The sequence below is a fragment of the Synchiropus splendidus genome, chromosome 10 (assembly GCF_027744825.2).
Source record: "Synchiropus splendidus isolate RoL2022-P1 chromosome 10, RoL_Sspl_1.0, whole genome shotgun sequence".
NCBI classification, from domain to species: Eukaryota; Metazoa; Chordata; class Actinopteri; order Syngnathiformes; family Callionymidae; genus Synchiropus; species Synchiropus splendidus.
Genome location: NC_071343.1, coordinates 22,089,845 through 22,109,095, shown reverse-complemented (window position 1 = coordinate 22,109,095; position 19,251 = coordinate 22,089,845). Strand labels below are relative to the sequence as shown.

The 19,251-nt window shown below is 44.8% G+C and overlaps 2 protein-coding genes across 5 annotated transcripts in view; one reads left to right on the top strand and one right to left on the bottom strand.

The window, feature by feature from the left end:
- Positions 1-286: 286 nt before the first annotated feature.
- Positions 287-10,577, top strand: LOC128765805 (probable ribonuclease ZC3H12C). Of its 2 annotated transcripts, XM_053876933.1 has the most exons (6): positions 287-512; positions 4,997-5,814; positions 6,182-6,321; positions 6,392-6,626; positions 6,716-6,822; positions 6,979-10,577. In XM_053876933.1, exons 2-6 carry the CDS (start codon positions 5,102-5,104, stop codon positions 8,343-8,345), a joined length of 2,562 nt encoding a protein of 853 aa, XP_053732908.1. In that variant the 5' UTR covers positions 287-512; positions 4,997-5,101; the 3' UTR covers positions 8,346-10,577. The 2 variants fall into 2 exon arrangements, with proteins under 2 accessions (XP_053732908.1, XP_053732909.1); XM_053876934.1 differs by lacking the exon at positions 287-512 and having other exon boundaries at positions 4,882-5,814.
- Positions 10,578-10,856: 279 nt separating this feature from the next.
- The window catches only part of LOC128765806 (radixin), a 33,460-nt gene continuing 25,065 nt past the window's right edge, over positions 10,857-19,251 (bottom strand). For all 3 annotated transcript variants that reach the window (XM_053876936.1, XM_053876937.1, XM_053876938.1), the window contains exons 4-15: positions 17,296-17,391; positions 16,924-17,046; positions 16,460-16,611; positions 15,954-16,037; positions 15,745-15,891; positions 14,570-14,666; positions 14,335-14,498; positions 14,021-14,151; positions 13,414-13,574; positions 13,182-13,274; positions 12,270-12,479; positions 10,857-11,348 (exon numbers count right to left, since the gene is read on the bottom strand). In XM_053876936.1, coding sequence (XP_053732911.1) covers positions 11,184-11,348; positions 12,270-12,479; positions 13,182-13,274; positions 13,414-13,574; positions 14,021-14,151; positions 14,335-14,498; positions 14,570-14,666; positions 15,745-15,891; positions 15,954-16,037; positions 16,460-16,611; positions 16,924-17,046; positions 17,296-17,391 — 1,623 coding nt within the window. In that variant the 3' untranslated portion in view covers positions 10,857-11,183. The remainder of the gene's footprint in view (positions 11,349-12,269; positions 12,480-13,181; positions 13,275-13,413; positions 13,575-14,020; positions 14,152-14,334; positions 14,499-14,569; positions 14,667-15,744; positions 15,892-15,953; positions 16,038-16,459; positions 16,612-16,923; positions 17,047-17,295; positions 17,392-19,251) is intronic.

Sequence of the window (19,251 nt, the reverse complement as noted above, 5' to 3'; positions counted from 1 at the left end):
CTCAGTGCATATATGTGTGCATTAAATGGAGAGAGAGAGAGGGGGACAGATTTGGGGTTCTGGGGATTAAGGGGCGGGGCTAAACCATCTTATCTTCCTGTCCCTTTCGATCAGCTGCGTCAGATTCTGTTGTTGGCTGAGGAAGCTTTGCAGAAGACGGAGGTGATCTGTGAGTGAGCTGCGTTGTTATTGGTGGGTCAGTAGAGAGAGGAAGGGCTGGTTCATGTCTCACCCTCCATCTGGTGTCACTCTCACAGATGAACCTGCAGCAACTGGATGTGTCTTCTTAGCCAAATAGGAACATCCCTGAACATCAAGCAGGAGCCATCTCTCTTGGAATGGAAGCTTTAATGCTGCAGTGAATATTGGTTTTTTTTTGTTTTTCAAACCCTTGGCTTTTGACAGGAATTCTCCACTCACCAGGGTTTACACCTAACCTTTTGGAGCAGGACTCCACTTTAAAAAGCATTTGAAGAAAGAGCTCATAGAAGACTGCACACTGAATTTGTCTGGTGAGTACTTTTGTCTTTTTTCACAAATTCTAGCTGAAGCACTACAATGGCCAAAAGCACGGGTTTATACAAACTTGTGTATTGTTGAAAATTGGTAACTTCTGAAAACAACACTGACTTGATGTTTAGCAGCTTTGATAATTGCTCAGGGTTGTTTTGGTAGGTACAATTCGAAATATGAAGTGAAGCTGGACCCCTGTGTGACTTGGATGGTTCCATCAACCAGGCCTTGGCAGAAATATCACTCCCTCAAGGGCTCATATTTAGCCTGCTCGGTTCAGATTTTCAGCAATTTCTATTCCAGCTAGGACCTTTTCTCACCAGCTCTGATGAACAAACCATCTTCCTATTGTGCCAGTTTTCATGAATCATCCATGGTTTAGTGGTCGGCCGGCTGATCGCAGCCCATTCGTAGAGAAACACTTTTAATATGAATTCATAATGTTCATTTCCCTGCCTCTACTTTAACAATAAATGTCAAAACAGTTGAACATCATTTTAGCAAAGTATTTACACTACAAAGAGAACGATTACAATAAGAATTAGGGAATGCTGTCATCAAATTTAAACTCAACTGCTTTACGGATAAAAATATTAACTTAGATCACCTCCATAACCATGTCATGTCATAGGCATGTGCGACTGTGTGGAGGCCCAAGACATGCTGGAGACCTCATGTGTCTCTGAAGACCTGAGAACTCCTCCCTGTTTCCCCAGAGGTTCAGGAAGTTCAGGAAGTGAGGGCCTTTCATCTCAGATACTGCCCTCTGCGATCCAACATCTGATAGAATAAATGGATGGATGGAAAGTCCATTTTAAACACCACAGTGAACCGATGAAACTAGAGTGTGAACATAACCGCTTCAGCAAATGAACGCCAAGTAGGAAAACTGTAAATAGAGTTCTGCAAAGCAGTCCTGGAGTTAGGATGGTGACATGAACTACTTCACTGCAGCAATAATACTTTGGACTATCTGATGGTTCATCCTCGTGAGAACCCAAATGCCAGCATCAAGCAGCTAGCATCAAGTCTGTCAGCCTTGCTCTTCCTCCATAGGCCTCAAAGCCTTTAGCAGAGGATACCATTGGCAAGCTAGCTGACACACTGTCACCCTACTTCCTGAATACAAGGGACGCATCACGTCAGAGCAGATCATTGATATGTCGAATGTTTAAAAGCAGTTTCATTGTGGGTTTGAAATATCCCTGTACATTTTCAGAACACTGTTGATCAGTCAGAGAGGAAGTTATAAACAATTTACAATTTATGTCTTGTTGTCAATCGCAGCAAAGTTCCACCTTCAGGCCACTGAAAACTTCCTTCTAAGACAGGACAGTGAAGTGCTTCCTGGGTGTCATCTATGATGTGTGCAGTTTTGAGAACTCTGAATCACCTGTATAAATGCAAAGGCTGGAGTCCAAATCAAATGTTTCCCTTCAGAGGTTAGAGAGCTGGTGTTGAAGATGACTTCAGGGAAGTCTTCTGCAGCCTTAGCAAGCATCTGTCATCCCCAACCCTCCCCCACATATCAGCCGCTCCACCAAACCATTGTCCCCCTTCCCCAGCCGGTCACTGGTGTGGCAGACTGGAGCACCGACAGGGCTCAGCCGGCGAATGGCAGCCGCTTGGCAGCCCTGAGGGACTGGTTAGGGTCTAGTCTCTGGGGAGCTCATCCCTCCACACCCACCCCAGGGGAGGTAACCCTGGATCATGACACAGAGAGAGAGAGTCCAGAGGCAGTGTAGGCCGATGGCCCGGGTCACTGAGGTGCAGGCTGGAGCATCTGCTGGCTGTGGAGGCACTCGCACCCCCCCCTCCTCCCAAACATCCTCAAGATCATTCAGATCACGTCCATATAAAGCTGATTCAGCATTTGATAGGAAGCCCTGACTGATGCCCATGAGGAGCACAGCTGACCAGACACACAGCATTGCATATGAAAAATAAATCAGCCTCAGAAATAATGAAGAAAAAGGTTGTCAAATTTCTGTGGTGTGGTTCAGTTAACTTTTACAAACTCGCTTGACTTCCTGTTTGACTATTGACACTCGTCCTTTCTTCTCGCTTCTTCCTTCCAGTCTATGTATTCATTCATTCAATTTTCTTATATTATATAAATTATTTAAAAAATGTATATATTTAAACTTTATTAATACACTTAGAGCTTTACATTCCTTCTCATTAAAGTGTTCCCTTTTTAATTGCCTAATATTTGAAGATGTGGTGTACCTGCACAGTTCCATTATAGGTATAATTATATAACATTGTATAACATTGTATAACATTGAGCTGGCATGCCATCTCCAACGTTGATGGCCCGTGCAGGGCTTCCATGTGGACATTAACAAACACAAGCAGGTGTTGTGTTACCAGTATTCAGCCATCCACGTTTAGTGGACTGACACATAAACCACAGCTGCAACTGAAAGACACATATTTTCATGTGCACAATGGCTTACACATATGAGGTGATCAAGCAGCTGGTGTTTTACCGGCTGCTGTGTCAATCTCTTAATTCTGCTGACTCCCCAAAAGATTGCGTCTGGCACAGACTAAACCAAGGGTGTGTGTGTGTGTTTCGAAAGCCCCCAGCCTCCGTCTGTGCATGCCGCCTGCTCCAGAGAACAATGCTGCCGATACAGAAGGACAGATTGGGTGGCAGCTGCATTGTTGCGGGACAGCACGCCAGACACACTTCTCCCCCACAAGCCCCTCCTCCTCTGCACACACACATATGCACACACACAAAACACTCTCCCTCTCTGGATTTGTGGCTCTATTGTTGTTGACTTAATTATTCCAGCTCACTCGTGGCATTCAGAGTGAAACAGTGTTGTGCTCTCTACAGCACCACAAGGTTTTCCAGGATTTCATCTTGACAATTTTGCCTGTTCGATTGTAAATGCCTGTTGCATGCCTTCACCCAGGTGGAGAAATACAGCAGGGCTTCTTCTCTGAGATGTAACCAGCTGATCTATTTCAGAGCATTCAGCTAAGTGTGTCTCTTCTGCCAAGAGCTCAGACAGAGCAGCAGGATGAGGTTGTTTTGAGGTCACACCAACTTCTGCCCGAGGTCACCATTGTCTTAGATTTCAGATCAACTGTTGCTCTCTGCTACTCACTCCTGCCAACCTTTGTGAACAAAAACCCGTACACACAGATGTCTGTGCAAAGCTTTTAAGCAAACGACAAAGGTGTGTGAGCGATGTCCCTGGATCATGCATCTGGATCAGCCGGGCTGTCCTTGGATCTGGCCGCCCCTTCGCCTGAAGAACATCAACCATCATGTTCTAGTTGTGTTGGTTATCTAGGACCGGGGTTCTGAACCTTTTTGATCTCAGGGCCCACCTTTCCCAGAACAAATGGGCCCATTCAAGTAATAGAAGATGCATGATCCATAGATTCCATATGTTACATAAGGAAAATCCCTTTATAGGCTTTATAGACGAGGTTTATAATCATGTATGGCGACTTTTAGTGTCATAAGGTACAGAATTAGAAATAATAATGTCCTCTTACCTTATAGTGCCACACGGTGTGCATGCGTGTGTGTGTGTGTGTGTGCCCTGCGATGGACTGGTGACCTGTCTCGCCCAATAACTGCCAGGATAGGCTCCAGCACTCCCCGCAACCCTGAACAGGACTAAGCAGTGGTTAATTGACTATGTATGTCTTACCATATTTCTGACAATATGATACTGTGGTGTGTGGTGAAGTTAAGGGATACAGTTATGGTTATGAGCTTTTGAGTCTTAATAACTGGATGAAGTAAAATCCACAACTTATAATATTTGCGTGAATATGAACATCCCCAACATCATCTATAAAGCCTTATAAATGTGTTATGGTGTCTTAGAAATGTACTAATAATGCACCATGGATGGCACCGTCCAGTAAAGCTTTGCTGCTTGTTAGCAAGGCATAACATGGAGCTACTGTGGTCCAGTATTTTAATTTGAAAAAAGGCCAGTAACCAAATATCAGGTGTTTATTTTGATAGTGGTCCTCTGTGTCGACGATCAGATGGAAGTATAATCCCAGTGAGGTATCACCAGAGTTTCTGTGGCACTAGATTGGATGGAAATCTGTTGTGTCAGACCCTTGAGGCGTTTCATCATGAAAGCAGAGTATGTGGTGACCAATGGGTGTTCTGGTGCAGTGGCCCAGCGGGAGCCTCCTGTCTTCATTTAACCAGTGGGTGGAGATTCTCACCAAAACTACAACACAACTGATCATTTGAATAATCTCATCAGTGGACAAACAGTGGACTAAGTCAGTTCTCAGCCTGGAGGACAGGACTGCTGACCGATAGCGATTTGAACTCGATCCATATTGATTTCGACATCCACGATACTGTATGGTTGTTGGAATGGTTACTAAGAACAAATTCATGCAAAGGGTGAACTGAGTTTTGGCAAGACTAAACTGGCAAACATGCCTGATAATTCTCAAGATTCTTGACTTCTCCATCTGCCCTCCTCAGGTTCCATTCCAAAATCAGTTGCTAATTTGGGTCCGTCCAGGACTCTGGACATCACAGGAGGTCCAGTGCTCTGGAAGTGTGAAGCTGGATGTATGAGACGACTTCATGGGCCTTAGGGACCATCTGGAGGATGGGACGGGCCACATCCTCAATTTGGGACTGGATCTGGACTACCTACACGTGGAAGGTGCTGAGCGGCCGGCGGGCTCCAGCTCAGTGGCTTCAGGTGCTGGAACTCCCGCCAGGCAGGGCACAGGGGGTCTTCTCAGTCACAGCATCGTCAGTTTAAGCACAGAGTCCAGCTTCAGCAGCAGCAGCAGTTTCTCCAACTTCTCAGAGGAGAGCGCTGCATCTGACAGTGAAGATGAGCGTCTGCAGAATTCTGGTGGCACCCAACCTTGTGGTGCATCTGGATCAGCCGGGCTGTCCTTGGAGCTGGCCGCCCCTTTGCCTGAAGAACATCAACCAACGATAACATCAATCACAGAGAGCCGCACCAAGGTTGAGTTTGCACTCAAACTGGGGTACTCTGAAGAGCTGGTGCTTCTGGTTCTGAAAAAACTGGGCCCTGACTCTCTCATAAATGACATACTGGGAGAACTGGTCAAGCTGGGAACCAAGACGGAGACAGGGCACCAGAGGGGAGGAGATGGGGGGAGCCCCCCACCGTCTTCTTGCTCTCCAGCTGCTTCATCGAACGCTTCCTTCTCAACAACCTCCTCTGTGGACTCGGTTCCATTGATGCGTCCGACCCAGCGACCAGAGGACAAGGGGAACCTGCGACCGGTGGTGGTGGATGGCAGCAATGTTGCGATGAGGTACAACATCTTAATCATTCTCTGTGCCACAGAGCAGGATAACCCATTTTGGTCTTATTATCTGGATCACCCCAAACCACAAATCCAGACTGTTTTGATCACAGAGTGGTCCAAGTTTCACATGCACGTTCTTTGACTGAAACACAGAGTGACGAAACATGACATTGGGTGGCATGGCTTTTGGCCGGACGTATAGCAGCACCAAAACAACAGTGTGCTTTATGTATGATGTGATCTGTGGATTTTCTTTTATGTTTTTTTTTCCATTTTGCTTTTTCCTTACTTTTTTTTACTTAAACCAGGCAACTGGAATCAAGTCTAGATGCTGAAAAAGTGGCACAAACCTTTTTTCTGATTCCTCCTCCAGTCATGGAAACAAAGAAGTCTTCTCGTGCCAAGGCATCCAGCTGGCTGTTGACTGGTTCTTGGATCGAGGTCACAGTGACATCACTGTTTTCGTACCTGCGTGGAGAAAGGAACAGTCACGACCTGATGCCTTGATCACAGGTGATGCACAGTTAAAGACCTGCAAGTGACACTCGACTCAGTTGATCATTGTGTCTAATGATCCCCACAGACCAGGAGATCCTCCGGCGAATGGAGAAGGATAAGATCTTGGTTTTCACGCCGTCTCGTCGTGTGCAAGGACGCCGTGTGGTCTGTTACGACGACCGCTTCATCGTCAAGTTGGCCTATGAGTCAGATGGCATCATAGTGTCCAACGACAACTACCGCGATCTGGCCAATGAGAAGCCGGAGTGGAAGAAGTTTATCGACGAGCGTCTGCTGATGTACTCTTTCGTTAATGACAAGTAAGAGACCTTTTTGTTTTACAGTTTCCATCGATATACAGTCATAATGCATAAAGGCAACTTTTTCAGACATCATATTTGTGTTTTAGATTCATGCCACCTGACGACCCTCTTGGACGCCACGGTCCCAGTCTGGAGAACTTCTTACGAAAGAGGCCAGTCATGCCGGAACACAGGAAGCAGCCATGTCCTTATGGTAAAGGGAACTTTTAGTACTATGATGCCGAGATGCTAATGCTAATGCTAATGACAATGTGGTTCGACATCTACGATAAAATGGGTTCAGCTGTCAAAAGCGGCACATCAATATTTAAACTGAAGTCGTCACAACATACTTCGCTTTCTTCTCCAGGTAAAAAGTGCACTTATGGCCACAAGTGCAAGTTCTACCATCCAGAACGAAGCAGTCAACCACAGCTCTCTGTAGCAGATGAACTCCGTGCTAGTGCCAAAATGTCTTCAGGAGCATCCAAAGTCCAGCTTGAGCACAACTTTATGGACAAGCATCAAATTACAGGTCAGGCAGTTTCGGATGCTGAGCTCAGGTGGTCCACACCAAAGAAACAGCCGAGCCCTCGTGCTTCCTGTGACCAGCGGCCTCATGCCCAACTCAAATTGGACCCATGTCCTAGAGGCAACTGCAGCTGGGATAAAAGTTGGCAGCCGGCTCCAGGGGGACCTCCTTCCAGAGGAAGCATGGATGAGATAGAGCCTTCCAGGAGACCAGACAGAGAGAATATTTGGCCACAGGGTCGAAATCCAAATGACTTGCTCACCAGAGGGGAGTCTCCAGACCTGGGCTACAGTTCCATGGTGAAGTCCTACGCCAGCCTCAGTCTGCTGGCGCCCTCCAGTCCTGACCGCTTTCCGCCCGTTCTCCATGCAAGATCTCTGCCATCAGACTGCAGCAGTGAGGGCAGTGCAAGTTCAGACTCCTTCTCCCCTGATCCAGTAATAGATGATGGCCACAGGTGCCACCACCACGGTCACCCTCTGCCTCAATTGCACCACTGCCCCGGCAAACTGGGACGACCTTCCCCGCGGATTCCTCCAGGATTGGACCAGCGGGCTCCTCCTGGATACCCACATTCACATTCATCCCAAAGGCCTCAGGGCTTCGCCATGGAAGACTCATCTGCACCGCCAAGTCCCTTCAAACCGGTTTCGACCTATACCCCACCACATCACCAGCACTCTCTGCTGAGCAGTTTTCCAGACTTCCCACCGACCTCAGCTCGCTCTCAGAGCTTTCACATGGGCCAAAGTCTTCAGGGAGGGATGCAAAACTCCAGGGTGTATCAGGGGTCCCCATTGCTCTCTAGAAGGAATTACTCTGTCCAGAACACACAGTACCAGTGGGACTATCAGCCAACCTCTAAACCTCACACCGAACCATTCGCTCTCTTCCCAGATGAGCGGCCTTGGCACTCCCCTTGGGGTCCCCAACCTCATTCCCCACCACGCCATCTCCCAGCAACACCTCCCCACCAGCTCTCCTTTCCAACTCACAAACCTCACCCTTGTCTGCAACCAAGGCACCAAGAGTCCCCCTTGTTGGGTCGCTACCAGGACCTAAGGGAGAGGATGTTTGTGAACTTGTGTGGCATCTTCTCTCCAGATGTGGTGAGGGTAGTGATGAATAGGAACCCCCACATGATGGATGCTCAAGAGCTGGCTGCAGCCATCTTGCGAGAGAGATCTGAGCATAACAGTTATTAACTGGTGAATGAAGACCAGTGGATTTCACCTGCAGCTGCAAGGATGGCTGAGCACAACCTGGCAAAAGCTAAAGCAGATCGACAGAATACATCACTGTTCGGCATCTGATCTGTGTCTTTTTGGCAAGTCATGGAAATAATTTATTCTAGCTGCACTGAGATGAGCTGCCGAGTGGCTCCTCATACTTCCTGATGTGAGCATGGCAACTGAGTCAGGGGCCAGATTTGTGAATCTGCCTGTTGAGCACTTCAAGAAAGGGAGCAGGTGTGAGACTGGTGACCTGCAATGCTCAAGCTGTGAGTGAGATGGATGAAATGATTTCCTGAAATATTTATTTCTTTTAAGTTATTTATGTAAGTTATTCTGTTTCTGCACTTTTTGTTGTGTGTTATGTTTCATGTTCTTTTTTTATTTTTTTGGCAATCATATCAGGGTATGAAGGCAGCTCCATGACCTCAGAGGGTGAAGTCAATGGAGAGTTTAAGGAGGACAATTTATTTCTGAACAGCCGCAATGTCAGACACGACAAGTCACTTCAAGTCCACTCCATTAGCATATGGCCCGAGTCAATTTCAAAACTACTTTTGTTATGGGCGCTTCTCTGAACACACACTACCACTATTCACACGATCCCATGATGCACTGAAACAGTTGAAGCTCTACTACCCCTTAGTACCATAAGAACCAAAGGCTGAAATCAAACCTATATTCCTGAGTTTTAATTAATGTTAGTCATGCGTGGTGCAAGACTTAGACTTAACACTAAAGCCCTCCATGTGATGGAGTTTGACTCCTTCCTTCACAGTAAGGGAAATCCACTTAATTTGACAGATGACTCACACATTAAATCCCTCTCCAGAATGTTTCTCTGGACAAATATTCATCCTCTCAAACACTGAAGCCAGAAATATACTGTTGATGTATATTGGAAAATAAAACAGATAAAGAAATAAAACAGGATTTAGAAAGTCCAAGAATAAAAGAACAATAATTATACCATAACACTATTTACAGATTACCACAAAGAGTTCTATTCATTTTGCAGCAAATTGATTTGCGATTCCTGTACAGTAAAAACATTTAACTATCTTCAGTCTTTTCCAGTTTATATCTCAACTCAAATGGGCCACATTTGTCCATAAATATTCAGAGACTGGAGTTTGATAATGGCAAAATTGAATGGTATTGATATGATTTAATGGTAAATAAAAACATGAATTAATAACTAATATAGTAAGAATTTAAATCTGTTGTTGAAGACGTCCCTTCCCCCTGTGGTGGGGAAAAAAAGTCCTGGAACTGTCTTCTAATTCCTGTCTGGACTTCAGTGTTATGTAACCAGCAAGCAGAATATCCAAAACTAGAGAGGCATGCTTCCTTATATGCCCATGTTCTCCCTACAGTTCTGAGCACTTGGAAAAGATTCACCAACCCACATTATGAAGCAAGTCAACGAGTCACTTGATCCTCTACTCCCCCAAAAAACTAAGGCACCAAAACTGGCCAGTAGTTTATATCCAGGTGCTGCGTCACAGCAGAAACTCACTAGAGACCATTTAATCTGCTTCTGTTTGCATCACCCCAGCAGACGGACTCTCTGTGTTGATACAAATTGTATCTTAATAGGGTTTTTAAGAGAACAATTTTTTGCTCCATAAAATATTGTGAATGTTAACCTTTCTTTAATGAACAAGATATTTTTTTCTAAAAAGTAGAGCAGTGGACTAAATCCCCAAATTCTTCTCAGACCAAAACTCACGACGAGGAAAAACGTGATTGTTCGCAAGTTCCAAATCCCAAAGCTTTCCAGGTGATGGCTTTATTTCCTTCTATGTTAACCTTGAACTTACTTGAAGAACCTTCGTGTTGAGGGCTGAACTGTAGTCCGGGTGCTGAAGTTTTTCCGAGAACCAAGCTGTAGCACCGTGTGCTAGTGATGATTTAAAGGGCCAAACCACAACTTTTACCTCGGGAGGTGTGCGTGAACTGTGGAGAGAGAATCCACGAAAAACTATTTTTCTACTGTTAAAGTGTGATTTCATAACGTGTATGTGATTGTAGCCAGTCAGTGTTGCTGCAGGAAGTGTTACTTGAAAACATATTTTGACTTTACTGTTGCAACACTGGAGTGATTGTATGCTGCATATGTGAAAGGAAAATACAGTGCCATTCATGTGTCTGTGCAGTCATGACAAAAACAAGAATTAGTGCTAAAAATGGATTTTTACTAAAATAAAGAGCATTAAATTGGTGTTCTGTTTTTGTCAAGTTTCTACATTCTCAGCAGCAGGCAGGACAGACTCATCCAGACCACGATGACGTACATACAGTTTGGACCAAGAGTTGATGAGTCCTATCGTGCACAGCCACAGTTCTATTAGTTAACAGTCAGTTAGGATCTAACATGGCCCAGAGACCACAGGTCCATCCTCTCACAAACTCATGGGAAGAGTCAGACCATTACTTCATCGGGCCAAACTTCACGACAGGTTCATTCAACTTTAGAAGGAGCCAGAAAACAACAAGCTGTTTATTTAAAGAAGTTCAAGCACAAACCGCGCTTCCGTGGCTCCTCTGCGCCGCAGGCCGTTACTCATGCAAACCTCAGCTTCATCCATAATAAACAACTATTCTGATAAAAAACAAACATGTGCTTTGTTGGGGTGGGGGCAGGGGGGACTCTAAAAAAAGCACGCAGCAGTGCGATTGTACAGCTGATGCCAGGCGGACCCTTTGGCGAGGCAGAAGCTGCTTAGCTTGTACCCTTCTTCTTTCCTCTCTGTCCCAAAAGCAGGAGGTTCCTGGGCCTGACGGTGAGCCAGTCACTGTCCACTGTCCTCACATGGACTCGAACTCGTCTATCCTCTGCTTTGTGTTGCCCTGGCGGATCTGACGCAGAGTCTTGTATTTGTCTCTGCCTGCTCGGACGTTCTCGGCGTGCAGGACGTCATTCTGCGTGTTCTTGGTGTCGTCTCTGGCCTCGGCCAGCTCGGAGCTCAGCGCCTGTGCGGGCAGGAGACAAAAGGTCTGAGCAGCTGCAGAGCAACCAAGTTTGGCCACTCAAAATAAGAACTCCCAAAACCACCAGAAACTATTTTTTGGTTAACAATAAAGAGTATAAAAAAACCCCAAGTGAATTCAATTAAAGACCGAAGTCGGAATGGCAATATCCAAAAGGCCATCCCTACTTCTTTACACTTCTAAGACAAGACCACACCAAACGTGGGTCCGAATCATTTTCCTCATTCAAGCAAGAAGCAGATGATAATCTTGATGGTTGGACAATTAATACACCACTTTGTTCAGTAGTCTAGTAACTATCAAGCAGTAGGGACAACCTTTGACCTTTGATACCAAGATCAGAACAATTGGGACGTGAGCCGAGTCAAAAGTGAGATTCCGTACCGTCAGTTATTTCACCATGAACATTTACAGTTACAGTAGGTTTTCTGTCAGTGGAATTTCCGGGCCGCTCCTACACAGTGGGTTAGCGGCTCTTAATAGGCTTAAAAGCATTAAGGACACTCATTGTTTTCTAATCGCATATGCCTGAACCTGTTGACAGCTGTTTGCATTATCACTGTCAATACGCAGGTGTGTAAAGTCTTAAGTGGGAAATAGATTGAGCTGTAACAGAGCCAGACATGCAACAGATCTCCCTTCTCAGTCGATCAAGTTGGTCGAAACATCATTTCGCAAGACAGCGTTGCAGTGCGAGCATCTACTGTGTTCACAGTTCATAGTTCAGTTTAGTTGTATCAGAGGGAAACAAACATTTGAATATTTGTCTTGAAAATGACGAAAATACAGGACCAATTGTAACTGCACCACCAATGCATCCTGGCACTTCTGAGCAGAGTTCCACTCCAGACCCAACATTAGTCCCAACTTGGCCACGCACGTGTTGGAGTCTGTCCTCCTCACCTGAAGCTGCTTCTTGACGCGCTCGTTCTTCTGCGCCTCAGTGATTCGTTCCTCCTCGCTGCGGTGGCTGGTGATGCCGTCGCTCAGCAGTTCCGCGCTCGCTTCCGCGTTGGTCTCATCTTCCTCGTCGTGTTCCGGCGCGGCAGGTGACATAATGGCCATCTTCAGTTCCTCCCTAGTCTTCTCTAAGTCCTCCTGTGCAGCCAGGGCCTGGAGCAGACACCAACAGGACTGAAGTGGCGCACCTGTCTTTGGTTCATTCCTGCTGCAGTAAAACCCAGCTCCACCTGGTGCGGTGAATGAGCAGATCAAACCATCTCACTGCAGCCACTGACACACCAATGCATTACTAGCCGGACTGGAGGTGAGCAGCTTTGCAGCACTCTCTGTGTTCACCAGAAACTGGAGATGCACTTCCACACTGAGAGCTCATTAAAACCGTAATACTCTGGCAGCATTCCACTTGGCCTTACATAATGACTGCAGTTCAGAGGAGGATTTCCTTGACAGTGTGTTAACAGCAGCAACAGAAGTCACTCAGACTCACTCTACCCAAGAGAACTGACAAAATCACTGACAACCTGCGATCATATTGCTGGGCTGGTGTGAAAACAGATTTCTTAAATACTTTCCATGTGTTTAATGATTTGTTAATAACGGCAGGTCGGATTTCAGGTTGAAGCGAGGTCTTCATGCGCCTCCTACCGATCCAAGATGTACTACATGTCAGAGTATGTTTATCATCAGTACTTCTCTCTTTGCTTTGAAATGTTCAGGAATCATTCCTCGCTCTCTGCAACTCTAGTATTTTTCTTAACAGTTGAACTTTTCTGCTCCTTAGTAGCTGACCCGCATCCTTGGCTGATGTGATCTAACTTCATCTTATTGAATTATGAAGACTGTTCACGTTACTTTGTGTTGCCATTCGGAGGCATCCTCCTCCTTTTTCCTCTTGGCCTCTTCCAGCAGAGCAATTTTGGCAGTGAACTCTGCTAACTCAGCAGCCTGGAGACAGAAAGCAAATAAACAGAGGAGGTGCAGGTGTGGCAATGGTGGTTTGGGTATGATCAAAATGTTTTTCTTGGGTAAGAAGAGGATGACAGCAGTGTTTGAACTGTGGTGCTTTGCTCAGTCAGTCATTCACCAGTTGTTCCTGCGTCTTCATCTGGTCCGCGGCCTGCTGAGCCAGCGCTGCCTTGGCCTCCTCTGCGGCTTGTCTCTCCTTCTCCAGCCGCTCGGCCTCCTCTTTCGCTCGCCTCCTCTCCTGTTCCAGCTCTAGAGCTCTACGCGTCTGCTCCTCCAGCTCTGTCAGCAAACATGTCATACTGAAGTCAGACTGTCAGCGGACTGAAGTGAACTGATGTGTTCTAGATGGCAGAAAATTCAGCAGGCTCACACAAAGCTCAATGCTTTGCTACAGAGGCTGGGACAAAAGTGAAACTATATTTTTTAATTGTGCATGAGCATCTCATGGTTACATTTACCATTATTATTATTATTACATTTATATTGATGTACATTCAGACCTGTTTGAGGTTTATCGACACACTATTGAGCCGAGTGGGTTGTGAGGGTTTACAGGCGTGAACCAGATGAACTTACAAGCCCTTCATTGCAGTCCTCCATTTTATCACTTTGACTTCAAAAACACTTATGGAATTAATGGGGAACACAGAAGTTAAATATCAAGTTAAGGTGCTTCCAAGTTATCCAGAGTGCTTTGCATTGAATGGCCTCCGACAGAAGCTGACCTTTCTGTGCCCTCTGTGTCTGCTCCTCGATCTGTCTCAGCCTCTCGATGAGCTCATCCTTTTCCCTTTCAATCCGCTCCTTCTCCTTCTCCGCATGCTCCCGCTTCTTCTTCTCATTCTCCAGCTGAGCTCTGAGAGGAACAGCCAGCACAGTAATTGGACACAGTGTTCCCTCACACCCTTCACCCTTCAATAACACCCGGCAGATTTTCTACTCAGGATACTTAGGCAGACAGATTAAGTTTATGGTTTTACTTACATGCTGTTTTAAATAAGCATTTTCCCACATAAAGAATCAGTTTAAAGTTTTATACCGCTCCATCTGTTTATGGTGCTTCTCCTCTCTGGCCTGAGCCTTCATCTGCTGCACCTCAATCGTGTCGGGCTTCCTCCTCTTCATGTATAACTCATGGTTGCCCATACACAGGGCCAGGATGCGCTTGTTGATACGGAGTCGTGGGGCATAGAAAACAAAGTCCTACAGGCACACAAAACCAAGAGAATCACTTCAAACATCTGTGCTCACACGTGCCACAGTCCAGAACTCACTGGAGCTTTCTTGTCGATGGGCTTGATGACAAACTTCTTGTCACTGAAGGAAATGTTTCGGATCTCGCTCCAGGGGAAGCCGATCTTTGGTGACAACCTGAGAAGGTCATAATGTATCAGTGAGACTGAGACGACATCAAGATCACTTTTGTAAGTGAAACAATGACATTCAACAGACATAGACTTAAAAACAAAAGCCTTCTGGTGGTCTATACATACATACAATCTCCCTTGCACTTCTTAAGCAGAAGCTAATAGGCCGATTTGCTCTACCTAACACACATCATGAAGCTATTCCCTGGACAATGGAGAGACATCATTCCAGCTGCATCCCAACAGCAACAGTTGCAATAATATTTTCTTCACAACACCAGACTAGTGTTTAAGAGACAAACCTGGTGAACTTTTTTGTTCAAGCTAAGCATATGTATGCAAAGCTGTCTACAACTGAAAGTGAAAATGGAACTCAGAGATCCCAATTCATTGTGCTCACGTCAGAGACCAATTTACCTGTTTATCTTATCATTTCACTTAACCCTTCAGACGGCATATTCAGCTGCAAATTTGAAGCCTACTGTAGTTAGCACTTGTATTTAGCACTTACACAACCAGTAACTTCAATCTGAGCAACATTTGTGGCTGTGTTCATATGAAAGTTTGAAATCTTCCTGCAGCTTCACAGGAGGTACAACCATATGGGGGCTGAGCTTCCAGACAGCCCAAGTGGGATTTTTTCTTTTTTTTTTACCTAAGACTCTCCCCGAGGGTCACAACTCATCTGAGAGTCAGAACTTGAATCAACAGAGAGTTTTGACTCATGTCTTGGCTCAAACCAATCCAGCGTCCTCATAACTAATTGCTGGATTCACTCGGTCCTTTCCTTACTTATGAACAAGACTCAATGTTGTCTTTAACAGTCTCAAGTTCTCACCCTGACCACTTGTTCTGACCATCAATGTTCTGGAGACAGTTGGAGGTCACATCATTTACTAAACGCACTACAATCCTGAGGCCACTTGACTGAAACCTCTGGATGAGCAGATGATATTGTGCTTTGTTAAGCAGAACAACAGTCAATATTAACGCATTAAAAATAAGTAAATAAAATATATAAATAAATAATCCAGAATAGTTGAACTAACACTGCTGCTCTACAAGATATTACAAGTACTTACTTGTCTCCATGTTCATATATGTTGAGACCAAGCGCATCCACCCCCAGCCACAGTTCTGTGCCTTTTTTGTTTTTTATTTCAAAATAGTTGACGCCATACATCTCCAAGTCCTGTGCAATCTTTAGGTACTCCATCATTGCATCCTCCCTGCACACACAAACGGCATGAGTTTTAATGTGTTCATTCGAAGTTGCTGAGGGCTTCTTCACCTGAGCAAGCTCCTGTGTTCCTCGTGCCATGTCTGTATTCTGTCCTCCCACTGCTCTTTTGTCAATTTGTGCTGCTCCAGAACTCTGCATGACGCATGGTACAGATGCAACACAGTTAGTGACTCTAAAACCAAACAACCATCAGGAAAACATGTTTTTATTGCTACTTACCACACTTTGAAAAATTCTGCTAGTTTCAGTATTGCTGTATTAAGTAACGCAATTGTGTTTTCAGAAGCACTGGAGTGGATCTACTGCCTTGAACGAGCGATATGTTTATGCCAGAGCTTGGTCTAATGAATGCTTGTCATCTTGGTGCTTCAGTTCACTTCTCACATTGTCTTGTGTTTCATGCAGCACTTTCAACACCAGATGTCGCCATCGAGCAATCGCATGTCAACCTCTCGGTACAGCTCCTTATGAGCCGTAAGTAATTTTGAGCATCATAATTCTGTGTATCACTGTATGTTGAAGTAGTGGACATGTGTGTGTGTGTGTGTGTGTACCTCTGTGGCAGCAGGCGATCTGAAGCCAGGTAACCAGGCTTGTGAATGTCTTTGTTGAAGTCTCCATATTTGGCCTGGACTGCGTAGGAAGCTAACAACACAGCTGTTTCTGGAGGACAATAGTTCTCATCGTTCAGGATGGCTTCCTTCACCTGCCACCAAGACACACATACATGCAAGATTACACTCACACAAACCTGAGTAAAAGAAATGTACTGCCTCGCTGTGCTAGGATTCATGCAAAAAAGAAGAAACTAAATGAAATCATGCATTTGAGGCTTTATGGTAGAAGAATAAATAATACACTTTTCGATCACAAATGCTTTTAATCATCAGACACACAAACCTAGAATTCTCAATCATGATAGTATATGAATAAGAAACATATTTCATGTTTAAAGCAAAGTGAGATGAGAAACAAGTTAAATGCCATACATCAATGGCGGGTGGGTGAAATCCAGTACCTGCATGAAGAAGAGTTTCTGCGTGATCTCCTGGATAAGTTCTTCAGACACATCCTCGGGAAAGAATCGGCCTCTGAACTTAAACTGCAGTGGATTTTCCTTCTTCACGTCCTGCTGTGTCACCTGGTACAAGTGAAACGTGAAACATGTTTGACTATTGTGTCTGTTCTCTAATGTAGGATTTGGCATGCAGGAATCCCTTAGTCAGCAAAACAAAACAAAAAAAGGTGTGTAATCCTGCACCAAGGATTATTCTTCATCCTAAAATCCACTGTGTAACACAGTTGACTCTGATTTTAGCAAAGAGTTTAATTATTTTAAGGACGTTAACAAGGAACTTACAAGGCCCACAATACATGTACTGTATTTTACCTTTTTGTTGTACTTGAGCCACGTGACGTATCCTTTGCTGTCAGTGTACTGCAGGCCGAAGAACCAGACCTCCCTCAAGCCCACCGTCTTCACCACCTGAGCCACACAAACACAACACGACTTTCCGTCTAAAAACACACTTCTTCTATTTCCCTGTAGAGGGCAGCATTGCTTCTCGCATGACTCGAATGTGTGTTATACGCGCATTAAAAAGAAATCGGCATGGAAGTTGACCAAACAGGGAGTGGAAAGATATTCATTTGCATTCAACGAAATGTGACACAAACGTGTAAGTAGAGAAGCGTCTCTGGAGGAATTGATGAGAACTAAAGTACAGTGGTGGGCAGACGCAGAAACCACTGCTGATGCATGTTTGCTTTGCTGCACTGCAGTGGCCAAAAGTCAGGGGACAAATTTATCAATTAAAGGATCGATTTCTTCCTTCCCTCCATTCTGCTTTTTTACTCATCTAAAAGTAAAAGATGTCAGTTAAAAAACAAATCACACCCTGAAATCTCTCTGCTTTGCAATGCAAGTTCAGAGGTAGAATCGAGCGCAAGCAAGTCGCCAGATACAGGGAGGGATTGTTGCAACAAGACCATGTGGATTTTAAACTCATGCAAATATTATTTTGGCTAACCATTCATTCATGTATTTTCAGTCACACATTTCCCTTTATACTGATGTACATTTGAACATGACTTTATTCTATTTCTGCTGCCTTTTAAGCCCGCTGCCTTTTTGTCTCCTCCCACATGTGCAAACCATCCAAGTTCTCCACATGAGCTGTCCCCTCTTGTTTTTATGAAATGCAAACCTTTTAATTTCTTCAACCTCTGCTTCCTGTTTTTGTGTCATAGCTACTGTCACTACTGTCAGTAGTAAAGCTACTCTTTCATTGGAGCATCGCATGCAGGGGCATAGCGCATCATGCACGGGGGTAGAAAAAAAAGACAAGCACGGGAGACACTGAAAGAGAGTGGATGTTAGTTGCTATTTGTAACCTCTTACTTAGTTATCCTCCTAGTGACGCTACTGAAAGTCACTGTGACTTAAACACATGGCCATTTGATAGGCTTTAAATAGCACCTGGCATGTTTTAGGTATAGAATGAATGGAGCGTCATCCCTTAGCTTACCCTAACCCCAACCTAGATCTTTTTTCACATGTCACACTGCCAATGCGACGTTGGATTGGACGTAATGGATTGGTGCAATGCTGCCATGACAATGCTATGGTGCAATCTGTTGAGATCCATACAGCAAGACTCTGAATCTACTAGTCACTTTACGGAACTCACCCGAACATAGTGGAAGGAATAGATTACATTTGAATTACATCCATCTCTGATCCTTCACCTTCACACACTTCCTCACAGAACAAATCAAATCATTGCTTTCACAACGATGCAGTTCGAATAAAAGAAGTCCTTTGTTTACACAAACCTGCTCATTTTCCTCAAAAAATGCTGACAAATCATTAATTTTTCGACTTCCTCCACTTCAGTGGACACCACACCAATTTCACCCAACTGGAGGAACCAAAGAGTCGTAGATGGCAGCGGTTTTTGACCCATTTTTGAGAACCTTGTCGGAATCACAATGTTATTTAGGATTTTGGATGCACAGAATGAAAACATAGTATTTCGTCTTTCTCTTTTAGTGGCTGTCTGAAAATACTTTGCAGACTTTGAAAGTAAAAATGTCAGTTCACTGGTTGCATGGACATATCTTAAAGAATTTAGTTCTAACTAACATATCTTTTTGACATGTGTCACAGCCATATTATCAGTGTGCGACATTAGTCAGTGAGGATGTCAACTGGGACAGCCATCGATTGTACTGCAAACTGGAAACTACTAGGTGATTGTGGTAGTGCACATTTTTGGGCAGCTACAATGGGCACACACAAGTAATTGATTTCACTCAGTATTTGTCCTTGAGTGTAAAACCCGAG

Excerpts from the sequence above, each read along its gene's own strand:
- LOC128765805 (XM_053876933.1), top strand. The coding sequence starts at position 5,102 with ATGGGCCTTAGGGACCATCTGGAGGATGGGACGGGCCACATCCTCAAT. Across the intron at positions 6,627-6,715 it reads TACTCTTTCGTTAATGACAA|ATTCATGCCACCTGACGACC; the intron begins GTAAGAGACCTT and ends TTTGTGTTTTAG. Across the intron at positions 6,823-6,978 it reads GAAGCAGCCATGTCCTTATG|GTAAAAAGTGCACTTATGGC; the intron begins GTAAAGGGAACT and ends TTTCTTCTCCAG.